The sequence below is a fragment of the Prionailurus bengalensis genome, chromosome E1 (assembly GCF_016509475.1).
Source record: "Prionailurus bengalensis isolate Pbe53 chromosome E1, Fcat_Pben_1.1_paternal_pri, whole genome shotgun sequence".
NCBI classification, from domain to species: domain Eukaryota; kingdom Metazoa; phylum Chordata; class Mammalia; order Carnivora; family Felidae; genus Prionailurus; species Prionailurus bengalensis.
The window spans coordinates 758,727-783,172 of record NC_057347.1 but is presented as its reverse complement, the minus strand read 5'-3'; the positions used below and the strand labels follow the sequence as shown (position 1 = coordinate 783,172).

At 62.5% G+C, this 24,446-nt stretch overlaps 1 protein-coding gene across 2 annotated transcripts in view; it reads right to left on the bottom strand.

Moving 5' to 3' along the window:
* The window catches only part of PITPNM3 (PITPNM family member 3), a 73,197-nt gene that overhangs the window by 48,053 nt on the left and 698 nt on the right, over positions 1–24,446 (bottom strand). The window contains exons 2-3 of one of the 2 annotated variants that reach the window (XM_043582741.1): positions 7,517–7,612; positions 1,445–1,552 (exon numbers count right to left, since the gene is read on the bottom strand). In XM_043582741.1, coding sequence (XP_043438676.1) covers positions 1,445–1,552; positions 7,517–7,612 — 204 coding nt within the window. The remainder of the gene's footprint in view (positions 1–1,444; positions 1,553–7,516; positions 7,613–24,446) is intronic. The other variant, XM_043582742.1, reaches the window with a different exon arrangement.

Genomic DNA, 24,446 nt, shown 5'->3' with positions numbered 1-24,446 from the left:
GGCCCCTCCAGGGCTTGGGGCGAAGGAAAGAGCAGACAAATGTGTGGCTGTGTCAATGGGGAAGTCGTTTCTGAACTGGCCCGGGGGACCAGACTCGAGCAGTGGCCTGAGGGCCTTTCCTTGAAGCCTCTGGGTTTCCTGAACCTGACCACCTTGCAGAGGCCCCGGACACCGCCCAGCTGGGAACCAGGACACGAGGGATGTGAGCGCGATGCTGCCACCAACTTGGAGGGCCCTGGGCAAGGCACCGCTTCCCCAGGCCTTGGGTTCTGCATCTGTGAAATGAACAGCCACCCCTGGCGTGTCCAGCACTGTGGCACGGGGACAGCACCGAGCCAAGGGGGCGGGGAAGGGGCTCAAGGAAAGCGGCTACAGACAAAGCACCGGCACCAACACGGCCGCTGGAGCAGCATACGTCCGGAGAGGGCGGCCTGGCCCAGACCATGACTGAGGAATGACGGGGCCAGGCCACCAGGAGGAGGGGAGGTGGGTGGAGGGCTGTGTGGGACGAGGGACAGAAAACAGCAGCCCCAGGATAACAGGTGCAGACGTGAGCACCGTGGACCCAGGTGGGTTCTCAATCTGCCTCGTTCCTGAGTGACCTCAGTCAAATGCAGCCCCTCTATCGTTTTGACCTTCAGCTAAGCTGCGTCCTCCACTTGTGTCTCCTAGCTTGGCCCCGTAGCTTCACTGCCAGGAACCCTTCCCTGCTCCCCTCTCCCGCCTCCCTCCCACCCCAGGCCCAGCAACCCTCAGCCCAAACCTCACCCCCTTACGTCCTGATTGTACCCTGTCACCGTGTCACGGTCGGAGATCTCAGCCACGTCACCTTCACTCCTCCTACCAAACACGCATACACAGTAGGTGCTCAACAAAAAATCTGTTAGTGATGCAAAATGGCCAAACGGGCGGGATGCCTGAAGGGCCAGGCCTGCTCTGTTGATTAAGCTCCTGGTCAAGCCCCCCTCCACGAAAAGTCTCCTGGATGAATCCCCTTCCCCAGGCACTCAGCCCAAGGAAGTTACGATCCCCACGACCACCCTGCCCGGTGCCTTCTTAAAGGCTCCCAGACTAACCAGCGGACCCCCAGCCCACTCCAAGGAGCCTGGCCCCCGCCACCTGCCCCTCATAACCCATGCCCCCCGTGGTCATCCTAGGGACACAGGAAGTTCTGCCCGAGCATCTTGGAGCTGCTCTGCACAGACAGCCATGTGCAAGCACCCACGAGGGTCCCTGCAGGTCACAGAGCTCAGGGGGCACAGGTAGGGGGAGGGGAGGCGTCTGGAGAGACAGAAGACTTTTTACACAAGACCCGACTTCTGGCCCCGAGCTGTCCACACCAGCACTCCCACAGCACACGCGTGCACACACCCCGGGGCCTCACCCTGGGGCCCCTTCGGTCTCCCCAAGGACCCCATCCGCTCACACACACCCGGGGGCTCACCCTGGTGCCCCTCCAGTCTCCCCAAGGTCCCCATCTGCTCCGCCAGGTCGTTAGAACTCCACTGGCTCATCCCGATGAGGATGGAATTCTTCCCTTCGGCCATGTCCTCTGTGGGGGAAGCAGAGATGGGCGTGAGCGGACAGGCTGTGTTCAGGTGACCCTAGCCGTTGACGCAGACCTCGACTGCTGGACGTGTCTGTCCTCTGGACAGTACAACACATTCAGGAAGCTTCCGCCGCAAGCAGGCATCGCTGCTGTGCCCCACGGGGCCCCCCCAGCTGCGGCTGAAGAAAGCAACCAGGGGACAGTCCTGGGAAAGGGTGCAAACCCACACAAGTTTCTGTTCCTGGCAACAAGGGTGGTGTTTCCTGAAAAGAAGGAAAAGAAAAACCTTGCCACTTGCCAGGAGTTTTTCTTTGGGTAAGTGACTTGACTTCTCTGAGCCTCAGTTTTCCCATCAGAAAAACGGGACTGGCAAGGTCCACCTCGAAGAGCTGCCATGAGAATTAAGTGAGCTAAGGGGGATAAAGGTCTCGGAGCACACGAGGTGCCCACAGATAAAGACATTATGGTTACTCCTCTGCATGAGAATGGGTTGCCACAGGTATCTGGGGTTTGAATGGGGCAGAAGCAGGTCTGCAGTAACCGGGGCGCGGAATTCTGGCTCCAAACAAGCCTTGAGCTGTACAGAACCACTGACTCTCATCTCAACCTTATGAACCTAGTGATACCCCCATCCTCCTCACACCCCCCCCAACCCTGTCTCTATCCGTGCCCTTACCCAACCTGAGCTCAGCGATTACTCTGAAGAAGTCAGTGGGGCCATATTCCCCAACCACACCGAACACAAGCCCCTGGGTCCCACACGACAGCTGCACACACCTGGTGCGGTCCCTCGTCCCGAGGCGGGGTGTTCCCTCAAGAACAAACCCACAGGTGTGCCCTGCCCCCGCTTGCAAAGTGACGGGCCTTCCTGGCAAAGGATGCTGTGCCCTCTCTCATGGGGCAGGTACTAAAGGGTGGTGGCGAAAATCCTCAAGCTCGTGACAACTGAGAATAAAGGGACAGGACCCATTTCACTGCCAAAGATGGAACCAACATGGCAGAGCACGGGGAGCTGTCCAGAGTTCTGACCGCTCTGGAGCTCAGCACTTTTCTCCCCCGCTTCTGGCTGGGACACCTCAGCCAGCCTCATGGACTCGCCTATTTGATTTACTTAACAACGCTGATGAAATGTTTCCTCTGCACTGAGATGGTCATAATGCCTTACAAATACCAACTCACCCCACTCTCATCACGATACTGAAAAGGTACAACCCTTATCATCGGCATTTTATAGACGAGAGATCTGAAACACGGAGTACCTCAGTACCTTGCCCGAGGTCACCGGCGAGAGCCAGGACTGAAGCCCAGGTACACTATTTCAAGAGTCCTGCAATCCTGGTGGCCTGCCCTGGAAGTCCTGGATCGGCTCCCGAGCCCCCCGCCCAGGATCCACACCTGCCCAGATGACTTCCCGAGCCCCATGTGCTCCATTCTGGCACACGTCTACACCTCTAGGCAGCGCTGTGTTCCGGGCAGGCTCCTGGCTGGATTCCAGTCTAAACTCTGCCCCACGTGAGCCTGGGCCTTTGCACGTGCCCTCAACTCTTCCTGTCTTCTCATCTCTTCCTTGGGAGTAACAGCTCTGGTTCTGGAGCCCTTTCCAGCAGGCCATCATGAGGGTGAAGGAGAACACTGTGAATCTGTAAAATCTACGGGGGCCAAGGTGCCCACCCCGAGACAACGGCTTCTCTGCTCCCACCCCTAACGGAGAGACAGGGCCAGGCTCAGGAACACGCCTATGCTCTGCTCCCGGGATGGCTCCATCTCCCAGTGCCCACAGCATCAACAGCCCACTCGTCCCGGGGACAACCAGCCCCACCCCGGCTGTGTGCAACACCAGGGGGCCCGGGCCCCAGAGACTCACCTGGGGCCACACGTTGGCCAGTCACTGGCCCAACCTCTGCCCCTGGCGGCCTGCACCTGTGTCTGCTACCTCCCTTCCAGGCGGAGGCTGTGTGCCCACAGGAAAAGCCCAGAGATGTACCCCCTGTTCTCCAGGAGACCGGCCGCGGTCTGTAAATTCAGTGCTTTACCCTGTTCCCTTCGCTGGGAGGAACCGGGGATTGGAGCACACAGCCGGGTCTCCGCAAGACCGAGGGCAGCTCTCCGCCTGGCCTCGCACCAGGAGGGGAGCAGGGTGTCCACCAGGCATGGGGACAGCAGAGCAGGGGACACGGGAGATGAGGCGGCAGGCGGAAACCTCCAACGTCCCGTCCGGGGAGGGCTCCGCTGGGCCCCTGGTTGGGCTCGGCTGCGACCTCGGGGACCAGGCTGCTTGTGCGGGTCCACAGCAATGAGCCGGCTCTTGTCTAGATGATGGGAGAGGGGACCGAGAGAACAAGCGGAGGGAAGGGGCCTGGGCCTCAGCGGGGGGCACCTCCTACTCACTCACTCACCCCTCCGTGTTCCCTTATGTCAGAGGGGGGCGAATCCTTCACTTTGAACAGCGACGCTGAGCAGAACGGCGATCAACAAACCACTCATATTCACAAGTACAACTTGAGGCAGACATCTGGGTGGTTTAGTGGGTTAAGCGTCCGACTTCAGCTCAGGTCATGATCTCACAGTTTGTGGGTTCAGGCCCCACGTCGGGCTCTGTGCTGACAGCTCGGAGCCTGGAGCCTGCTAAGGATTCTGTGTCTCCCTCTCTCTCTGCTCCTCCCCAGCTCGCTCGCTCTCTCTCTCTCTCTCTCTCTCTCTTTCTCAAATAAACATCAAAACTAATAATAAAAAAAATGCAAATACAACTTGGTAGGTGCTGACAAACGGACACACCCCTGACACCATCTCCCGAGTTTCACCCCCTCCCTCCCCCTCCCCCTCCCCCCCTCTCCCCTTCTCCCCTCCAGTTTCTGCTTTTCGCTGTCTGCCGGAGTCTGCTCCCTTGCCTTACTTACAGCTCGCCTGTCTCCCACCCCCACCGCTGACCGGTGGCTACGGAAGCACGGGGACAGCGCCCATCTGCCACACCCCCACTGTGAGAGGCAGCGTCCCCGAGGAGCAGAGATACTCACAGGTGAGTGGATTCTAGCCCCTGCTTGGCCTGACCTCGAGTAACCTTGGGTGACCCTGAGCAAGCCTCCCAACGCTCTGGCCTCAGTTTCCCAGCCCGGAGACGGTGGTGGTGGTGCCGAACTCCAAGACCTTGCGGGCCCCTCTGGGCCCCCCTGAGTCTTCCCTTGCTCTGCACCCCAGCCCTGGCAGACTGGGCCGTGGCCCCCAGATATCCTCTGACAGGAGGGAGGCACCTCTCCTGGGTCTGGGGACCTGGACCCCAACACCCACCCCGCGGCGCTCACCAGCCACGCAAGGCCCCGGGCCTGCCGCCGTGGCCCATGGAGCCGGCATTCTGCCCAGGGTGTCAGGGACCCAGACGGTCTCCTGCCTGAGTCCAGGACACTCACCGCCCGGACCTGGGGGCTGCGGACTGCCTGTTGGGCCTCGCCCAGCCCAGGGGACAGAGAAGGACAGCTTCACCTCTGACTGCCTGAGCCACGGAGACTCCAACGGCCTTGTCTCGGGGACAGCACAGAGCACACAGGGGGTGGGGAGGGCAACCGGGAGGAAGGTGGCCTCCGCAGCCTGTGGGGTGCAGGGCGGGGGCAGGACGGGCCCACAGCTGCTCGGGGGCAAGCCGGTGAGCAGGCCCGCCCCCAGTGCCTCCTGCTGCCAGCCGTCCCGTCATCGGGGAAGCCGGCCCTGAGGAACTGCAAAATATTTTAAATAAAAGCGTTCTAAGCATCAAAATATTGACGTCACTGCTGTCACATTGTGCGCTAGTTGCTATGGAGAAGCAGTCCCGGCAGCGCTCTGGCCAGACACCCCTGGGAGACAGCAAACGGGTCCCACATGGGCCGGGTGTCGGTTGGCTTGGGGTCTGCCCAGCTGTGCCCTGTGCCTCCCTGAAAGGCACCTGAACTGGGCACTCCCCACTTTCGGAGGCACACAGCTGACCCGGATACTAAGGCCCAGAGAAGGGCAATGGCGTGGCTGAGACCATGAGGCCACGTCCCCGGTGTCCTGCTGCAGGCCCAGATGTCTTCCCAGCACACGGTCTGTTTCTGCTTCGAGACCCCATCTCGCTAGGCATTTTACAGCTGGCTGTCCCGGGAGTGCGTCAGCCCCCCAGATACGGTGACTTCCCCGGTGGGGCCAAGCCGGCCAGGTGAGGACCGGGGCCCCTGGGTGGGGGAGGCAGCCAGGCGAGCGTGACCGTGGGGACCTTCTGTCCGCTGCCCTCTGGCGCCCACACCTGCCCTGCGTGCGCGCTCTCGCCCAGAGCCGGAAACGCGCACCCGCTTTGGCGCGCCCGTCCCCACTCCCTGCTTCCTGTTCTTCGTCCCCTTGACCACGCCCCTGCTGTCCGCTGGCCCCCTTGTACCCACTGGACCGGCCGCCCACCAACCCCCCCATGCCCCCTGGACGTGCCCCCCTCACGCCCGCGGGACGTGACTCCCTCGCGCCCCCTGGATGTGCCGCCCACCGGCCTCCCTCATACCTGCTGGACACGCCCCCCCCTTACTCACAGGACGTGCCCCCCTCGCGCCCCCTGGATGTGCCCCCCTCATGCCTGCTGGACATGCCATCTTCGCACTTGGACATGCCCCCCTCGCGCCCCCTGGACGTGCCGTCTTTGTACCCACTGGACGTGCCCCCCTCGCGCACGCTGGAGGTGCCCCCCCCTTGCACTCTCTGGATATGCTGCCCGCTGACCCCCTCGTGCCCTCTGGATGTGCCCCCCTCATACCCGCTGGACATGTCCCTTTGTACCCGCTGGATGTGCCCCCCTCACGCTCCCCTGGACATGCCCCCCTCGTGCCCCCTGGACGTGCCCCCCTCGCGCACGCTGGAGGTGCCCCCCCTCGCACCCTCTGGATATGCTGCCCGCTGACCCCCTTGTGCCCTCTGGACGTGCCCCCCTCACGCTCCCCTGGACGTGCCCCCCTCGTGCCCCCTGGACGTGCCCCCCTCGTGCCCCCTGGACGTGCCCCCCTCACGCTCCCCTGGACGTGCCCCCCTCACGCTCCCCTGGACGTGCCCCCCTCGTGCCCTCTGGACGTGCCCCCCTCACGCTCCCCTGGACGTGCCCCCCTCGTGCCCTCTGGACGTGCCCCCCTCACGCTCCCCTGGACGTGCCCCCCTCGTGCCCCCTGGACGTGCCCCCCTCACGCTCCCCTGGACATGCCCCCCTCGTGCCTGCTGGACGTGCCGTCTTTGCGCCCGCTGGACGTGCCCCCATCCCGCCTTCTGACACGCCGCCCAACAGTCCCCTCGTGCCCCCAGGACGTGTCCCCCTCGTGCCCGCTGGATGTGCCACCCTCGCACCTGCTGGACGTGCCCCCCTGGTACCCACGGGAGGTCTCCAACAGTCCTGCTCACTGCCCCACATCCCCTCTGCGACTGATCCTATGTGCCTGGCTCAGGGTCTCAGGCAGGCACCCAGCCTCTCCTCTGCCCCTCGTGCCAGGCCCCTGACCCCTGGTGCATGGGCCCCTGGGTCCCCGGAAGGGCCACCGTCCTGCTTCAGTGCCATCACACCGGCCGCCTCCTCCGTCAGAAGGCTCCTTCCCCTCGTGACTACGGAGAGGGCACCACCAACCCCACTAAGTTAGGGACCCGTGTCCACTCCCTGCTAACACCTGCTGACTTACGCAGGGGTATCACCCCCTTGGGAGGGTGACTTCCTCGGTGTCACTGCTGGGTTTTGCCTCTCCCGCTAAACCACCAGCATCAGGAGGGCAGCGCCCACGCCCAGAGGCCTCTACAGCTCAGCGAGCGCCTGGCACAGCCCCTGAGGTGGACCAAGGACACAGCCAGTGCCCCTGCCTCGGGGACTCAGAATCAGGCACATGCGAAGTGCGGGGCACAGCGTCCAAGAGGGAGAGACGCTAACCCCCACAAAGATCCCCTTCGTGAGGCTTCTAGAAAGCTCACCCAGCCAGTGGCCGGAAGATGGAGTTCACTCACCTCTGGCATCAAAGAATTCATCGTCCGAGCTTTCCACTGAGTCGCTGAGGACGTTTCGAAGGTGCCAGGGGGCACCGCCGCCCGGGGGAGGGCCACCTGTGGAAGAGAACATACCTGTTAGCCAGTCTTGAGACCCAGTCCCAGCTGAGCGGTAAAGCTGCACGAACGCCACCCCCCCACTGCCCCGTGCTCAGCACCCCACCCCCACCTCCCCACCCAACCCCTACGGGGGCTCAGCACCTCCCCCCACCCCCTGCGGGGGCTCAGCACCTCCCCCACCCCCCACCCACCCCCTGCGGGGGCTCAGCACCTCCCCCACCCCCCACCCACCCCCTGCGGGGGCTCCGCACCTCCCCCCACCCCCTGCGGGGGCACAGCACTCCACTCCCCACCCCCCTCCCTCCCCCGCAGCGGTCCGGACAGTGCTCCACGTGTGCCAGAACACACGGCGCAACGTGCAGGGTGAGCGCTGGACCTCGCGCTCACACACCGGCGGGAAGGGGCCCTGGTCACGGTGGCCGCTCAGAGGCACCACCGCCTTACAACGCCACCCTCTGCCAACGGGACGTCAAGGTCGGCGGAACAGGGGAGAAGACCCCAGAAAATCACGCCGGTCGCGTGCACTTCCTCGCACGGGGCGACGTGCTCCCGCGTGCATCTCTGTCCGGGGCCGGTCAGGTGGCCCAGCCCAGGGAGGGCAGGAGGGTGCAGGAGCGGGTCAGCCCATACGCGGGCAGCATGTCCCGGCCAGGACCTCGGCCTCCGTCGCAGACGCACGGCCTGAGCCCCAGCCCCACGCCGTCCCTGCCGCTTGCAACCTCCATGGCCGTCATTCCACACCACAGCCTCAGTTTCCCCACCTCTAAAGAACCGACCACCATCAGTCCGGAGCTCGAAGGATCAGAAGAGACGTACAGTCAGAGTCTGCATCTCAGGCCCAGTAATTATGATGACTAACGTCCACAGAAGCCAGGGGCGGGGAGGGGGGCCGAGGGGCCCCCGGGACGGTCAGGGGAAGGGCGCACCCGGACCCGGAACACCCCCCGCCCCACCTCCACAGGCACCTGGGTCCTCACCGTGGACCAGCGGGTGCCCAGCACATCCTCCCCATCCCCCCCCTCCCCCGTCCCCCAGGCACACGAAACCCTGGGCATTGCCCAGGGGATTGAGATCTAACTGCCAAACTGAAACCAGAAAAGCGTCAGGACAAAACTGACCCGGTAATTTTCCCGAGGAAGCAGTCAGGAGTGCACGGTTAACCCTCGCGTTCCGGCAGCTCCGGGGCCTGGGAAGAAATCCCAGAGCCCGGGCGCAGGGACGGGGGATGCGCGCACACACGGCCATAAAGGGACTTCTTCGCGGCGGCCGCAAGGACGCAGTCGCTCCTGGTGTGTGTGCGCGGGGAAGGCTGCCCGCTGGGTGTGGCTGGGAGAGGAGGGGGAGGCAGGTGGGTCCCGGGACGGCGTGTGCCGTGGGCCCCACGTCCTGAAAAACGCTCCCGCGTCTGAGGAGGATGCGCGCAGCGTGTTGGTCAAGAGCTCGGGTCGGGGGAGGAAGGGGCCAGGGGTCAAGCCGTGAGATGACAGAGGGCCCCCCACCCTCCGTGCCTCAGATAGCAGGGTGGGGGTGGGAGCCTGTCGGAAAACTCAGGCAAATTCAACACAGCGCCGCCTGTCGGAAAACTCAGGCAAATTCAACACAGCGCCGCCTGTCGGAAAACTCAGGCAAATTCAACACAGCGCCGCCTGTCGGAAAACTCAGGCAAATTCAACACAGCGCCGCCTGTCGGAAAACTCAGGCAAATTCAACACAGCGCCGCCTGTCGGAAAACTCAGGCAAATTCAACACAGCGCCCGTTAGCGCAGGGCCTGGGGCACGGCCAGTGTCCACATCAGCTGCCATCGCACGCACATGCGGAGGCAGCGCCGTGGCGGGAAGGGCGTGCCCCAAATGCCAGCCAGACACTATCCCCACAGAGCAGAACCTGACGGGGGGAGGCCGGGAGGACTCAGTGTTAACACGGAACACGTAATTTCACGGGACTGTTAATTTTATAAACCATCCTACCTTATCAGTTCTAAGGTGCGCGTTGTTTCACGCACTCCAACATCTTCAAAACCAGAGTGCATCTCGCTTTTAAAAAATTTCTTTTAATGTTTATTTATTTTTGGGAAAGAGAGAGCACGAGCAGGGGAGGGGCAGAGAGAGAGGGAGACACAGAATCCAAAGCAGCTCCAGGCTCCAAGCTGTCAGCACAGAGCCCGACGAGGGGCTCGAACCCACAAACCGTGAGATCATGACCTGAGCCAGAGTCGGACGCTTAACCTCCTGAGCCACCCAGGCGCCCCATGGAGTGCCTCATCCTTAACCCTGTGTCGTGGCTCACAGCGTACCCCCCACTCACACAGGGGTTTCCTCTTTCAATAAACACAGTCCAGCACTGTAAATATACTTTCTCTTCATGTACGTTTCTTAACGTTTTCTCTTCTCCAGCTTTAATTTACTGCACTTATACAGTATGTAACTCATACCACACACAGAACACATGTTAATCGACTGTTTCTGTTACTGGCGATGCTCTGGTCTAGAGTAGGCTATCAGTAGTTAAGTTTGGGGGGGTCAAAAGTCACATGCAGATTTTTTAAGTTTTTTAAAAAATGTTTTTATTTATTTTGAGAGAGAGACAGAACCGGCAGGGAAGGGGCGGAGAGAGAGGGGGACAGAGGATCCCAAGCAGGCTTTGCACTGACAGCACAGAGCCTGACGTGGGGCTCGAACTCATGAACCGTGAGATCACGACCTGAGCCGAAGTCAGGGGCTTAACTGAGCCACCCAGGGGCCCCAGTCATATGCAGAGCTTTTACTGTGGGGGGATCAGCGCCCCCAGCCCCTGACTATGGGGGGGGGGTCAGCGCCCCCAGCCCCCACATAGTTCCAGGGTTTATAAAATAATAATACATCCTAGCTACTGATCGCATCTTGGATTCTGTGGCAAACAGTAAAACCACCAGGCACACAGGGTACGTCTTTCCCGGGGCTTCAGCCCTGGCCACCAGGCACACAAGTCTTGTGTCAGAGAGACCCGCATTCCTGTAGCAGCAATGTCCCTGCCTCGGTTTCCGCATCTGTGCGAGGGGAGAAACCTGACGGAGACTAACCGTTTTCAGTTCTGACTCATGTTGGAGGCGCCCGTCGGGGACACACGGCTGGGGCCAATGAGCAAGTGAGAGGTGGGCGCTCTCCCCGGCCATGGCTCCCATGCCCCCTGTGCCCAGTCCCTGCTCTCCTCGCCCCGCCCCACCCCTGCAGGATGCTGGCACTGTTCCCTGCCCGGGGCCCAGATCCCAGCACATAAACTGTTCCTGAAGGGTGAGGCCGGCACTGCCGGCCCAGGGACACCGCTTCCTGCCTGTCCCTCCTGCCCCACCCCCCACAAATTCCCAAATACACACCCAGCCTGGGCGCCAGGCGAGAAGCCCTTTCTGAAGCCCGGAAGCCACCTCCGGGTGTAAAGCTGGGTCTGGCCCCCACTCCCCACGGGGACCCTCGAAGCTTTCGATTCTTACCCACCAGGCGGGCGTTGTGGCACAGTGGTTGGCAATCTCCCACTCACGCGCCCTGGATTTCCCGCAGGGGATGCACCAAAACTGAGTACTTCCAATGATGGGAGGGACTGTGTCCCTGACGTAGGTGGAGGATATCTAGCCGGTGCCGTGAGACGAGACGGGGCAAGAAACAAAACTGCCTCTGTTCTCAGATGGCCTCATTGTCTACACAGAAAACAAAGGCTCGGGGCGCCTGGGGGCTCCGACCGTTAAGTGTTTGACTCTTGGCTTCAGCTCAGATCTCACGGTTCTTGGGTTCAAGCTCCTCTCTCTCTCCCTTACTCTCTGCCCCTCCCCTGCTCACTTTCTCAAAATAAACATCTTTTTTAGAAAAAAGCTCTATGGGGTCCCCCGGGGGGCTCAGTCAGTTAAGCGTCCGACTTCAGCTCAGGTCATGATCTCGCGGTTCGTGGGTTCGAGCCCCACGTCAGGCTCTGCGCTGACAGCTCAGAGCCCGGAGCCTCCTTCGGATTCTGTGTCTCCCTCTCTCTCTGCCCCTCCCCTGTCCGTGCTCTCTCTCTCAAGAATAAATATACATCCAAAAAATTTTTTTAAAACCTTGTAAAAATAAAAAAGTTCTACAAAATCCACAAACCAAAACACGCTATGAGAACAAATAGTTGAATATAGCAAGATCGCCGCATATAAGGTCAATATACAAAAGTCAACTGCACTCTCTATATTATCAACGAAGGATGAGAATTTGGAATTAAATAAACAATGCCGCTTACAATATCACCAAAAAAATAGTGAAACCACAAAAAGAAGTGCATGTAGGTATAAATCAAACGGATATGGAAATTTCGGTGATACCAAAAGTACGACGATATAAACTTCTGCTGAATTTACATTAATTTTATATGGTTTCTGCATCAACAGATACTAAAGGTCTAAAACCCACCACACACGCCATATTAACATGCCAACATCCCTTGTGGTCCAAATCCATCCTGTTCCCAAGAAGCGAGCACCTGGATGGTCAGGACAGTCATACTGGCCTCAAGACTCGGTCCCTGAGTTTGGGGGGGGGGGGCGCACATGGGCTGCAAGCGTGTAAGTAGTGATGGGCTCATCTGAAGCTTTACCCGAGTCTCCCTGGTTCTTGAGCTTGAATAGCGAGGGTTCAGGTTTGGGAGAAGTTCCCAACATGGTGGCCCTCGCACCTGTTTGGGAGACACTCCATCCAAGAAAAAAGGCAAGGACGTTTCTGCTAGCTCTACACACACACACACACACACACACACACACACACACGCTCTACAGCCTGAGGAAAGAGAAAGCCTCCAGATTTTGTCACTCACACGCCACCCCCACTACGTCCCTTTGGGCCACCATCACCCTAGGTTGCTGCCACGCCGACGACGTGGGTGACGGGCTGGGCTTCATGGGGGCCCCGGCAGGAGGGCCCGGCTGCGGGGAAGCTGGGCTGGCTCCGCTGGGAGAGCCGTTCTCCCCGCTGCAGGTGGGCCAAGACAGAGGGGGCTCTGTGTCAGACAGGGCTGCCCGGACCACAGGCACCGCGCTGGGTGCTGCGGACACCGCGGCGAGCAGGCGGCAGAGAGGGTGGGGACCGCACGGAGCTCACCTTCTGCGGGGGCGCGGGGGACGCAGAGCTGGGTCGGGCGACTGACAAAGATGATTTCCGCAGCAGAGAGTGACGTGGAGAAAATAGGACCCTGCCTCCTACCTCTGCCCCCTTCCCCGAGCAGCTGACGGTGGCATCATGGCCTGAAGAACAGGCCAGCACGGAGGGAGTTGTGGACATTGAACTCTCGTGTGCCTCTCCTTTCGAATAGACCCTCACCTGCCGGTTGACTCTCCTCTGTGGCCAAAGTCGGTACCCGAATTTCTGTTCAAAGGCACATTTTACCTTGTTTACGGTTTATTCTTGCCTTCAAAATGCATCCCTGCAGTGTTGGTTTTTTTTTTAATGTTTACTTATTTCTCAGAGAGAGAAAGAGAGAGAGACAGAGTATGATCAGGGAAGGGGCAGAGGTGTGGGGGGGGGGGGGTGCAGAATCCGAAGCAAGCTCCAGGCTCTGAGCTGTCAGCACAGAGCGCGATGCGGGGCTTGAACTCATGAGCTGCGAGATCACGAACCTGAGTTGAAGTGGGACACTTAACCGACTGAGCCACCCAGGCGCCCCTTTTTAAAAAAAATTTTTTTTTACCGTTTATGTATGCATTGGTTTTTAAATACAGCAATTTTGTGGCAAGGTCTGGGCGGACAGCTCAGAGCCTGGAGCCTGCTTCGGATTCTGTGTCTCCAGCTCTCTGCCCCTCCTCCACTCACACTCTGTCTCTCTCTCTCTCTCAAAAATTTTTTGAAACATACGGTAAGTTTGCTTGGACACCTGCAAATCCCTCCTCTCAGGCAGGGGCCACCGCAAACAATGTCTGGAAAGGGTGGGGTGGGGCCTCAGCTGTCCACGCACGCAGACACGAGAACCCACGAAGGCGGGCAGCGCCAAGCAGCAGCCGTGACTGGCTTCCACGTGGGGGTGTGCCCTTCCCCTGTTCCTCCAGCAGATCTGTCAGCGAGGTCCTATGTGACAAAGGGAGGCAGTGATGGGCGGGTGACTTGGGGGGGTGTGAGAGGAAGGCCTTTCTGACAGGGTGTCCATCGTGAGAAAGGGCCAGACACACCAAGTGCGTGTGCATGTGTGTATGCACACATGCTCCTACACACACACGTGTGGGGTACACGGACAGAGTGCATGCGTGCGAACATTCGTCCAGCTGGGCACGTCTGAGGGGCGGGAAGAAGCCACGTGGCTGGAGCCAGATGGAGGGGAGTCAGGTGCAAGGGGGAAGGGGGCCAGGCCGGGTGGGACATTGCCCGCTGTGGACAGGGGGCTCCCGACCCAGACTCTATCACCCACACACTCGGGAAGAGGGGGACCCCGATGCCGAGAGGACCAGGGAGTCTCCCAAGCATGGGGTGGGGCCCACAGATCAGGTGCACTGAGGGCCACACCGTTAGCGTCTGGGCTCAGTGACCCCAGAGCTTGGAGGGTAAAGTGTCCTTGAGCTGGTCCCCACGCTGCCTCTCTCTGCGTGCTGTGTCCAGCCCAGGGTCCCGGGGAGGGGAGCTCCGAGAAATGTTGGGCAAATGGATAAAGTGACGTGCTGAGTCATAGAATGTGCCAGACACCCCGCTTACCTGGAGGAACCCTAACCCCCCCAGAGGGCACTGTGCGTCCCCCACTTACCTAGAGGAACCCTAACCAGCCCCCCGAGGACACCATGCGTCCCCCGTGTACCTAGAGGAACCCTAACCAGCCCCCCGAGGACACCGTGCGTCCCCCGTGTACCTAGAGGAACCCTAACCAGCCCCCCGAGGACACCGTGCATCCCCCACTTACCTAGAGGAACCCTAACCAGCCCCCCGAGGACACCGTGCATCCCCCGTGTACCTAGAGGAACCCTAACCAGCCCCCTGAGGACACCGTGCGTCCCCCACTTACCTAGAGGAACCCTAACCAGCCCCCCGAGGACACCGTGCATCCCCCGTGTACCTAGAGGAACCCTAACCAGCCCCCCGAGGACACCGTGCGTCCCCCGCTTACCTAGAGGAACCCTAACCAGCCCCCAGAGGGCACCGTGCGTCCCTGTCCTGCACCTGTTCGCTCCAGGTCACAAAGCTGGTAGGTGATGGAGGCGAGGCCCGACCAGACGCCAGACCCGTCCGGCCTGCCCACCGGGTCTGTGGGTCAGCGTCTGGGTATCCCCAGGCCCACGTGGACATCGGAAGGTGCACCTGCGTTCCTTGGAGAGCGCCGTCCTCCCAAAGCCCCTCCCCGTCCCCGAGCCGGTCCTGAAGACACACAGACTCACACGCGCTCCCACATCACCCCCTCCCCGTCCGTGTCCCTCATGCACGCCTGCCAGCTCGCAGCCGCGGGTGAAAACATCGCAGAAAGGCCAGCGTGTGGCCGTGCAGCAGCACAAACCTGGGCTCCTCGCTACCACTTACGTGTCCACGGCAGAAGCGCGGGAAGCTGGCAGGCCTCACCTTTGTCATCTGTGAGATGGGTAGGCGCTACCTCACTGTCGGGAGACTCTGCGCACACGGCCCGCGGCCGCACGCGGCATCCCGGCACTCGGGGGACGCTGAGCCCCTCAGGAGCCGGACCGAGGGTTAGACGGGCACGGGGGCTTCCGGGGCGCCCTCCCCCCAGGGCCACAGACCCCTCTGCTCCTCCAAGGCCCAACAGACGCCCCCCAGCACACCCCGCATGCTCTCCTCTGGCCCCTCTCCCCCACCACACTGACTTAAAGGTCTATATCAGGACTGGAGGGAAAAGGGAAAACCCTTCCCCAGCCCGAGGGCAAGAGCCCACCGGAAGGAGACCCCGCCCTGCGCCCAGGAGCCCAGCCGGAGGGCAAAGCCCTGTAAAGCCAGGGACGCGGGCTTGGCCCCGTCTTCTAGGGCCAGATGGGGGCCAGACGGCGCCTGGAGGAAGCAGTTAGGGAGAGAGCAGTCCCTCCCCCTGGGACGCAGCCTGGGGACCCAGCACCCAGTGGAGCCCCCTAGGCCAGCCTGGCCCAGCACTAAATGTCAACACTGCGCCCCACAGGTGTGGACACAAGTCACCAGGCAGAGGGCCTGCAGGCTGGAGAGCCTGGAGGCCTTCCCGGGGAGGGGGCCTCAGCTGAGCCTTAAAGAGAGGGTGGGCAGGCTGGGAGGAAGGAAAGACATGGGTCAAAGCCATCAGGCCGCTTCTACAAGAAGCTGGATCTAGAACCTTCTCCAAAATGGGAAGTCTGGCTCAAAGGAGCAAGGAGGGGACCCAGGCGTCTGCCGTGACAGCCACACTCCGCAGGTGTTCAGGTAACACCTGCCAAGTCCCAGACCTCCAGGGACCCTCAAGTGCCCCCGAGAGGCTGGGGTGGGGCGGCCGGCACTGCACCTGCCCTCCCCCGCCCGGCCTGAGGCCAAGGAGACACATGCTGCGTCCCAACAACACGTGCCTCAGGGGACACGGGTTGAGAGAGAAAAGTGCTCTGCTGTGGCTCACGTAGGCCCTTGTCCCCATTCTGTGTCCATCACACACACAGACACACATATGCTTGTGCACCTACACACACAAACCACGCACACACATGCACACGTGCACACCCACACGTGTGCGAGAACGGCTCCAGAGTGTGGGTCTCGCTACCCCGTCAACGCTGCGGAAACAATCAGGCCACCAGACTCCCTGTGGGCGGTGGGGACCCTGGGGACACACAGAGCGCGGAGCCTGCATGTGGCTCGCACAGACACGCTCACACAGCTTCACACCCAGCCTCGCAACACGGAGCCACATCTCACTGCTGCTCTGATCCCGCCTGGGCTCCCAGGGGTCCACGAGCAGGACAGTGTGAGACGCAGGGTCTGGCGGGGGCCCCCCCGCCCCAGAGCCGGGCCTTCTGCCTCACGTGTGATGTGAGCCACCGTCCCGCTCACCCTCCCCCTTGGTGCTGGTTCAAGCCCCAGCCCTGCCGCCTGTCCGCTGGGCTTCTCAGTAAGTGTTACCACACCACGCCGTGCCTCACAGTTTCCTCCTCTGTGAAATGGGGGTAAGGACAGGACTTACAGAGGGTGGCCATGAGGAGTAACTGAATGAAATTTTTTTAGAGCGAGTGTGAGCAGGGGAGGGGCAGAGAGAGCGAGCGAGCGAGAGAATCCCAGGCAGGCTCCACGCTCAGTGCAGAGCCCAACGCGAGGCTCGAACTCACGACCCTGGGATCAGGACCTGAGCGGAAATCAAGAGTCGGACACTGAACCCACTGAGCCACCCAGGCGCCCCTAAATGAACGGATATCTGAGAGAGGCCGAGCACGGGGCCTGGCCCTCCACCGGTACAGTCACACACAGAAACTCTGAGGGCGGCCCTTGTCCTCAGGCCCTAAAACTGGCACAGGGGGCACGACGGGAACTGCTCCGAGCAGGCGGGTCCCCATCCCCTCCCCTGGTGCGGCTCCCCGCCCCCCCAGCCTCTGAGCTCCCGGGGCCAGAACGTGCTCCCTCCACCTGCCGGCCTGGGCTCCGGCAGCTCAGGGCCTCTGGAAACTGCGCTCCTCCCCTCCACGCCGTCTTCGCTCCTGCCCGTCCCTGCCCGTCGGTGCCCGTAGGGCCCCCCGGCCCACCCTCTGCTAATGCCCACCCATGCTGCCGGGCTGGCCCCGCCTCCTCGGTGCTCCCCCAGGCCCGGGCTGGCCCCGCCTCCTCCGCATGGAGGACCTCCCCTGAGGTCCCGCACCTGTGCCCATTCGAGCACCTGGGTCCAGGCCTGCCTGCCCCCGGGCTGTGGGTTCCCTGGGGCAGATACCTGGTGCGGCCCCCACAGGCCCACAGCTTCTCCCGGCCCACTTCAGGGGAGACCACGGGGGTGGGCCTCTCGGGGGAGCATCCCCCCCTCCCCGGCCTGTCCTCAGGGCCCCCCTGGGGTCAGGATGAGTCTGGGAAGCAGACCAATCCAGGGCAGACCTCACGGGGCTGTGGGGACACTAGGGAGGGACCGAGAGGCTCAGAGAAGCTGCTTCCAGAAAAAAAGCATCATCGAAGGAAACCAATGCTGGCTGGGGGTTGGTTGCTATGGAAACATGTCCCAAACTGCTGTATGCGCCACTGATGAGCTTATGGGGCTGAGCTGTTTCGGGGACACGCGGGGAGCCCTGGGAGGGCCTGTCTGCTGGGGCTCCGGGTACCCGGAGCCCAGATCCTGGAGGGCCCGGAAGGAGTCCAGCTTCTGGGGGACCAGGCAGCTCCATGCCAGGAGACCAGAGTGAGCCTGAGACCAGCCACAATGCAACCTGGCCCCAACCACAGCCCGCACCTGCAGCAGCCCACGTATAGAGCCACGGCCCTGAGCACAGATGCGGCCATGACCCGGCCACACGGCAGGCCACGGCCCCCTCTCCTTGCCTGGTCACAGAGCCAGCTGCCAATCGGGCACCACCGAGCAAACGCACTCGCACGGCCTTCCCCTGACTCCGGCCACGCCGACCCCCGGGGAACCGTCAAGGGGCATCTCCTCTCTGCAGCCAGGGACCCACAGGGCCCGTGAGCCCAACAAGGATGGGCAGGGACCCCCGCCTGCAGCTGAGAGCCGCACGGAGGAAGCTGGCCTGGCCGCCGTCACACCCCCGTTCCCAGGCTCGGGCCAGAGCGGGGTTAGGATCCCCGTCTCCCAACAGGACACGGCTGGCCAAACCAGTTACTTTGAAAAAATACGCTTCTTGAAGACCTGCGGGCAATCTCATAAATATAGCATTTAAATGCCCATTAATCACGTTACTCCGGAGGCAATTAGTGATTAATAGCTTTGGCTATGTGTTGTACTTTTCACAAGTACAAGTTGACCTCCCGGTGGAAGCAGTGGTCCCCAGACGCCCCCCTCTGTCCCACCGGCTTCTTGCCCCTCCCACTGAGGGGAGCTCCCATAGCACCTGCCACGAGGGCTCCTCAGGAGGGCGGGTGGGGGACAGGAGGTGGGGCGGGGGGCCCTCCTGCCAGTCCCCCCCCAGGAGCCCCTGCAGGGAGCGGGAAACAGAGGCCCGGGCCGCGGAGGATACTGCGGAGACCCCCACCTCGCTGAGCCGGCCTGGGTTTTCGAAGGGCACCACAGGCTACCTACCGTGAGCCCAAAGCAAGGAGCAGGGAGGGGAAAGGGTCACGGTGACCCCAGGTGGGCACTTACCACCTACAGCTCCCAGGCTGCTACCCAGCAGGGTGGGGCCCCAGGCCGCCTCTGCTGGGCAGGCCCCCCATCGGGTGCCGATCCGCAGCCCCAGGAGCCGCGGTGGGGACCCTGGGGGCTGCGCGAGGCTCTCGCTGCTCCAGACGACACCGCACCCAAAGGGAACGAAGAGCCAACAAGGGATAGACACCCCCTGCACACTGGGCAGTAATGGGAAGGCTGAAAATAGCTCTTTTACCACCAGGGATGACTCCAGAGTTGCTCAGCGGGGACCAGCCTCCCCAGGGAGGGAGGGGGGTGAGGGCAGGAGAGGGAAGCCTCAGGCCCCGGCCTGGGCAGAGGCATCCCGAGGAGGAGGAGGAGGAGGAGGAGGAGGAGGAGGAGGAGGAAGTGGAGGAGGAGGGGGAGGAGGAGGACGCGGATCTGGACCGGCTGGAGCAGGTGCACAGGAGGTCAGAGGTCAGAGGTGTGCGCGTGATGCCGGGCAGCCGGCCGCGGATGCCGCAAGCCTCCAGGGACAGGCTCCCGGACAGCTGCTGCCCCTGCGGGCTCACCCCGCATCCCACACACCTAGGTCTCTCCCTGAGCAGGGCACACACGGGGCGCCCAGCGCACGGGCCCCGGCGGCAGGCGCCTCCGAAGAGGCCTCTCTGCTCCGCCACATCTATTTTTGCTTCCAACCCTTGTTCGGCAACCCGGCTGACAGGCTGCTACCTTCCCTCCCTTCCAGAATAACGGGTCATCTGGGAAGGGAACACCTCCTCGCCGGCCCGCCCCGCGCAGTTCTGCAAACAAACGGGGGGGGGGGGGACCCTCTCCAAGGAAGGCAGGCTCCAGACACCCCGCGGGCACCTTCCCCTGGAGGGTCAGCCCTGCGCTCTGCTCTGCGGCACTCCGGCCTGGGGAAGAGTCGCACCAAGAAGCCCAGGGAGCACCTGTCCCCGCCGGCCCTGACCACGCACACTGAGCCCCCGCACCCCCCGCCCCGGGGCCTGAATTCGCCCCCCAGACAGGCCACCCCCGGCCTCAGGCCGAGCCAACAGGCGCAAGGGGGCTCTCAGGCCGCCGGAGAGTGAACCTCGTAAATGCAGCCCCGGAAGAGCCTGGAGGCGGGGGGCGGGTGCCGCGGCAGGGCCCCTGCTCCCACCCCGGAGGCGCTTACAGGCAGGAGGCTCCCCCCACCCACGCGTGTACCCCGGGGACTGTGGCCACACAGCTGTGCAGGGGGGCGGGCGGGCGTGGGGCCCTGGAGGTGGCTTTACCTCCGGAGTGACTCACTACGGCTCCTTCCTTTGCAAAAGGGGTTGCAGTGTAGCATTTTCTTTCTCTTTAGAAAACAAGAATTTTAAAACGGGGAGTAGAGAGAGCTCGAGGGTGCGTGGCGGGGGGGGCGGTGCTGGGATCTCACGTGGCTTCCAAACTAACTTGCTATGCTCTCGGCCCCCTCCCACTCCAGCCCTTAGGTGGGGGACCAGCTGCCCCCTCCCCAGCCCAGCTGCAGATCTGGTGATGGGCAGGCCAGGCCCCCCAGAGGCATGTGCTCTCTCTGTCCTCTGCCCTGCCCCCCACGCCTCTGGGGGTCCCTGGGAGACAGGAGAGGGGGGAGGGGGACCCCAAGGCACAAACCAGCGAGGAGGGGGCTGGTCCTGGCCCCCGAGCTCTCCTCCTCGCCTCCTCCTGCCCCCTCACTGATGAGGAAACCGAGAGACGGTTCAAGATCAACCAGCGTCTTCTCCGTGGCACAGCTTCCCCGCTAGGAATGGCGAATCCGAGAACAGACGAGACCCGAGTCCCACCTCCAGCTCTGCCTCTCACTTCACGGGAGTCTACAACCAGACCCTCGATCTTTCTGGGTCTCCGTTTTCTCATCCACGGAATGGGAGCCACAGCAACCCTCATCGAAAGAGACGCTGTCCAGCCTCCCGGTGGAAGCATGCTGGGGACGGCAGCTGACATCACGAGCCAGGCTGTGCCCACCGACCCCGCGCCTCCCACCCCCATGCCTGGACTCCACGGGACATCCCCACACTCGGAGCCCCATGGGTCTCCGGGCGACCCCGTGCCTTTCTGGCCTCGGTCTCCCGCCCCGCACATGATTAACAGGCGGGGTCGGCCACCTCCAGACTTCTCCCGGGGGGGAACCATCACAACAGGCTAAGACGTCCACGAAACATGTCACGCCTCCTGGCCGATCAGACGTGGCCCCAGCCAGGGGTGTCTAGCCGTGGGCTCACACTCTGTGTCCCACCTGCGAACCCCGAACAACTGCCTCGCAAACAGGGGCCTCCTGCTGGGACAGGGGCTTGGGCCCAGACCTCAGGGCAGCAAAGGGTCTCTAGTTGGGGCCTGCCGGGCCGCCGGTGAGCCGCCGGGACAGGTGACTCCGCAGAGGGCGGGAGATCCGCCAGAGCTCCAGCACTCCCACCGCTGCAGGGAAGGCGTCTCAGAGACAAAGTTTTAGACAAGCCGTGAGTTGGGACGCTGGCTTCTGATTTGGACCCAGCGTTTCCTCCGAGTGAATCTGCAACCTCCTTGAGGAACGCCATGCCCTTCCCGGACACCTACGAGCCATCCTAGTGCCCGAGGCCTGGGGGTTCCTCAGACTGGCCCCTTGAATCCCCCGGCAGCTTCCCAGAGTGCTGAGAATCCCACCCTCCTCCGAGAGATCTGGCCACGGCTGGAGCGGGGGCGCCCAGGACGCTGCCTGGCTTGGAGATGGTGACAAGCTGGGTGACGGCCGAACAAGGTCCGAACCGAGACTCTGGAGATGCAGGTTCGAGGCCCGGCTTGCCACCACCTTCCTGTGGCCTGGCCGGGCCTGCCGAGGGCTCTGAACAGGAGGATCTGGGAGGGTCCCCCTGTCCCTGCCACTGGACGATCAGTGCTCGCCCCCCCCCCCGCCCCCCCAGAGTACGGGTTTGATGCAATCCAGCCCACAGGCCCTCGGAACACGGCCAGCTCCTGGGAGCAAATAAACTGGTTCCTCCAGCCTGGAAGGCCCAGCAGCGCCCCCCCGCTCCCCACCCGCCTTGGCCCTGCCCAGCTGAGAGGTCCCAAACCGCTGGGGCACTAGGAGTGGGGGGGGGGGGGGCAGGGGCAGGAAGCCGAACCAGCCCTTCCCAACAGAGTGGGTTCTAACACGCGGGTCTGAGCCGCCCTCGAAGCAGGCAGAGGGACTACCTCGCCACCCCGCCCCGCCTCCCATGCTGTTCTCTGTCCAGAGTTCTCTCCAGCCTCGCCCCTCCCCATGCACCCCTCCAGCACCCCAGCCCTGCCCCGCACGCCCTCCAGGGCCTCCGTGCAGGGCCAGACCGTTCTCCCCACCCTCAGGACCCCTCTGCCACCCTCCCTACCTCCGCCCTCCCTTGGCCCCTCCACGGGAAAATCTTCCTCGTCCAGCCCCTAGCTGACCCAAGGCCTGCCCCTCGCCACCTTCCTGCCCAAATCGGCCAGCTTCTGAGGCGCGGCTCCTAGAAAGCGCCAGCCCTCCCTGTTTCGAACCACCCCTAGTTTCTTCCGGTCTGTACCGCACTGGAGGATGGCCACAGGTAGGCCTGGGTGTGAACAGCTGTCCCCCCAGGGAGGCCTCGCCCACCCCCGCCCTAGTCCACCGGACCTGGAGCTCCCACAGGGCCCTCCCTCCCCTCAAGACCGGACACAGGGCACAACACTTCTGGGCTGGGTGACTGAAATCTCCCAGACGCTGGGAACTAGTAGTAACCCATTTGAGATCCACACCCTGTAATTTATCCAATCCTTTCTGGAAACTCACAGCATGTTTTCCTGAACCTGGGTCCTCCCGACCAAGTGAAAGTCCTTTTACTGCCTCCCTTCGGCGCCTGTCTGATATAGCTGACGGTGCCATGGCTGGCTGCTCAGGCGGTACACTGCACAAGCCCAGGGACACCATTCACTGGACTACAATACGATGATCCCGGAGTCACGCACTGTGGTGGCTCTGGGGTCCAAACCTCACTAGGTGGTCCCTTGGCCAATTTTCAGAGAAAATGTCTCCTAGACCACAGAACATACTCTTATAGGCCTTGCACCCCCACCTTCAGCCACCCTTGGTTCTAATGGCACCCCAGAGTGAAGGCCTGATCATTTCTGATCACCAGTCTGCCCATCTGCGGTAGACAGTCCCGAACAGCCAACCCTCTCTGTTATGTCCCCTCCTGGGGCCCTAGTGTCTCCAGCTGTGCAGAGAGGGACACCCCCCCCCCCCGCCCCGCGAGGACGCCTCTGTTCTAAAGCTCACCGATCATTCCACACGGGCTTTGCCACCGTGGGTCCCATACACATGTTACCGGAAGCTGTTTTCAGGTCAGTAGGCTTAGAGCCTAAAGAGAAGGGACGTTGACAAAATGCAAAGTAACCCAGAAAGATTGAGAAAAGGAGGCGTACGTAACCCCATCTCGCTGGCTCAATCCCGAAAAGGCTCCTTGGAGCGGTGGCCGAGTACGGGCACGGGATCCACAGAGGAGGGGTCAGGGCTGCCCTGAAGGGAAGGGCCGAACACAGCATGCCCCAGAAAAGACGAGATGTTAGAGCCGCACGAGGCACAGACGCTTGGGGCAGTTTTCACCCGGCACTGAACAGATGCCCACCGGCTGGCAGCTGGGGAGCCAAACGACCCACAGGCCACAGTAGAGGGACCAGACTGCACCCCAGACCGATGGTGCGGGGCTGGCCTGACGGGGCAGTGATGGAGAAAGCCTGTCACTCAGCACCCTTAGGGTCCGGCAGAGCCGGCTGGGTGCCCAGGCTCTGCCCAGACCCTCCGGGCCACCTGGAGGGAGAGCTTCTCTGAGTATCTGCTTCCAGATGCCTTAAAGGGGGGCCAGGACCATCTCCACCCTCCCGGGATCACTGTGCATGTTGCCCGGCACCCAGTTCTGGTGGCACAGTTAGCCTCTACCGTGGTGACTGTAGCCGGCAGGTGGTTTGTGCAGGGCTGTGCACGCACACGCGGAGCGGGGCGGCGGGCGGGACACACACCCTGCCATGTGCCCTTTGGGAGGCGAGGGGGTGGGTAAGGCCCCAGGCTCCTGGAGGAGGAAGAGGGAGACAGCCTTTTCCAGGAGGGGAAAGGGAGGGAAGTGAGAAAGGGGTGTTTAGCTGCATCTCACTCAGCCAGCCCCACCCCGGCAGGACTCCTCCCGGCCCTAAATCGCACGCCCAGCGTGCGCACAGGGGGGTCCGGACCGGCCCAAGGTTCCGAGCAGCACCCGTGGGGCGGCAGTGGACGTGCACACGGACCAGGGTGTTCGCCCGAGTGTGCGTACGGGCGAATTCACACGCATTCCATCGCGGCCACTGCTTGTGGGTAGAGGGGTGGGGTTCGTGCCAGACCAAGGCCGGGTCCCCAGGGATAGCACCGCACCTGCCAGGGTCACAGGCCGGGGGTGAGTTCACGGTGCATTTACACACGCCAGTGTCGCCACTGTGCGCCAGCCTGGTGGTCTGTCCTCCCCCCGGGGCCTCTGGGGGCGCCGCCAGGCCCAGACCGTGCAGACGGGGGCAGAGCCGGGTGGCCGTCCTGACCCCCCCCCCCCCCCGCGCCCAGCTCGGGTCTGGCACGCAGGACGCTGGGGAATTAACGCCTGGCTGAACGAATGAATGCAGGAACGAACGAAT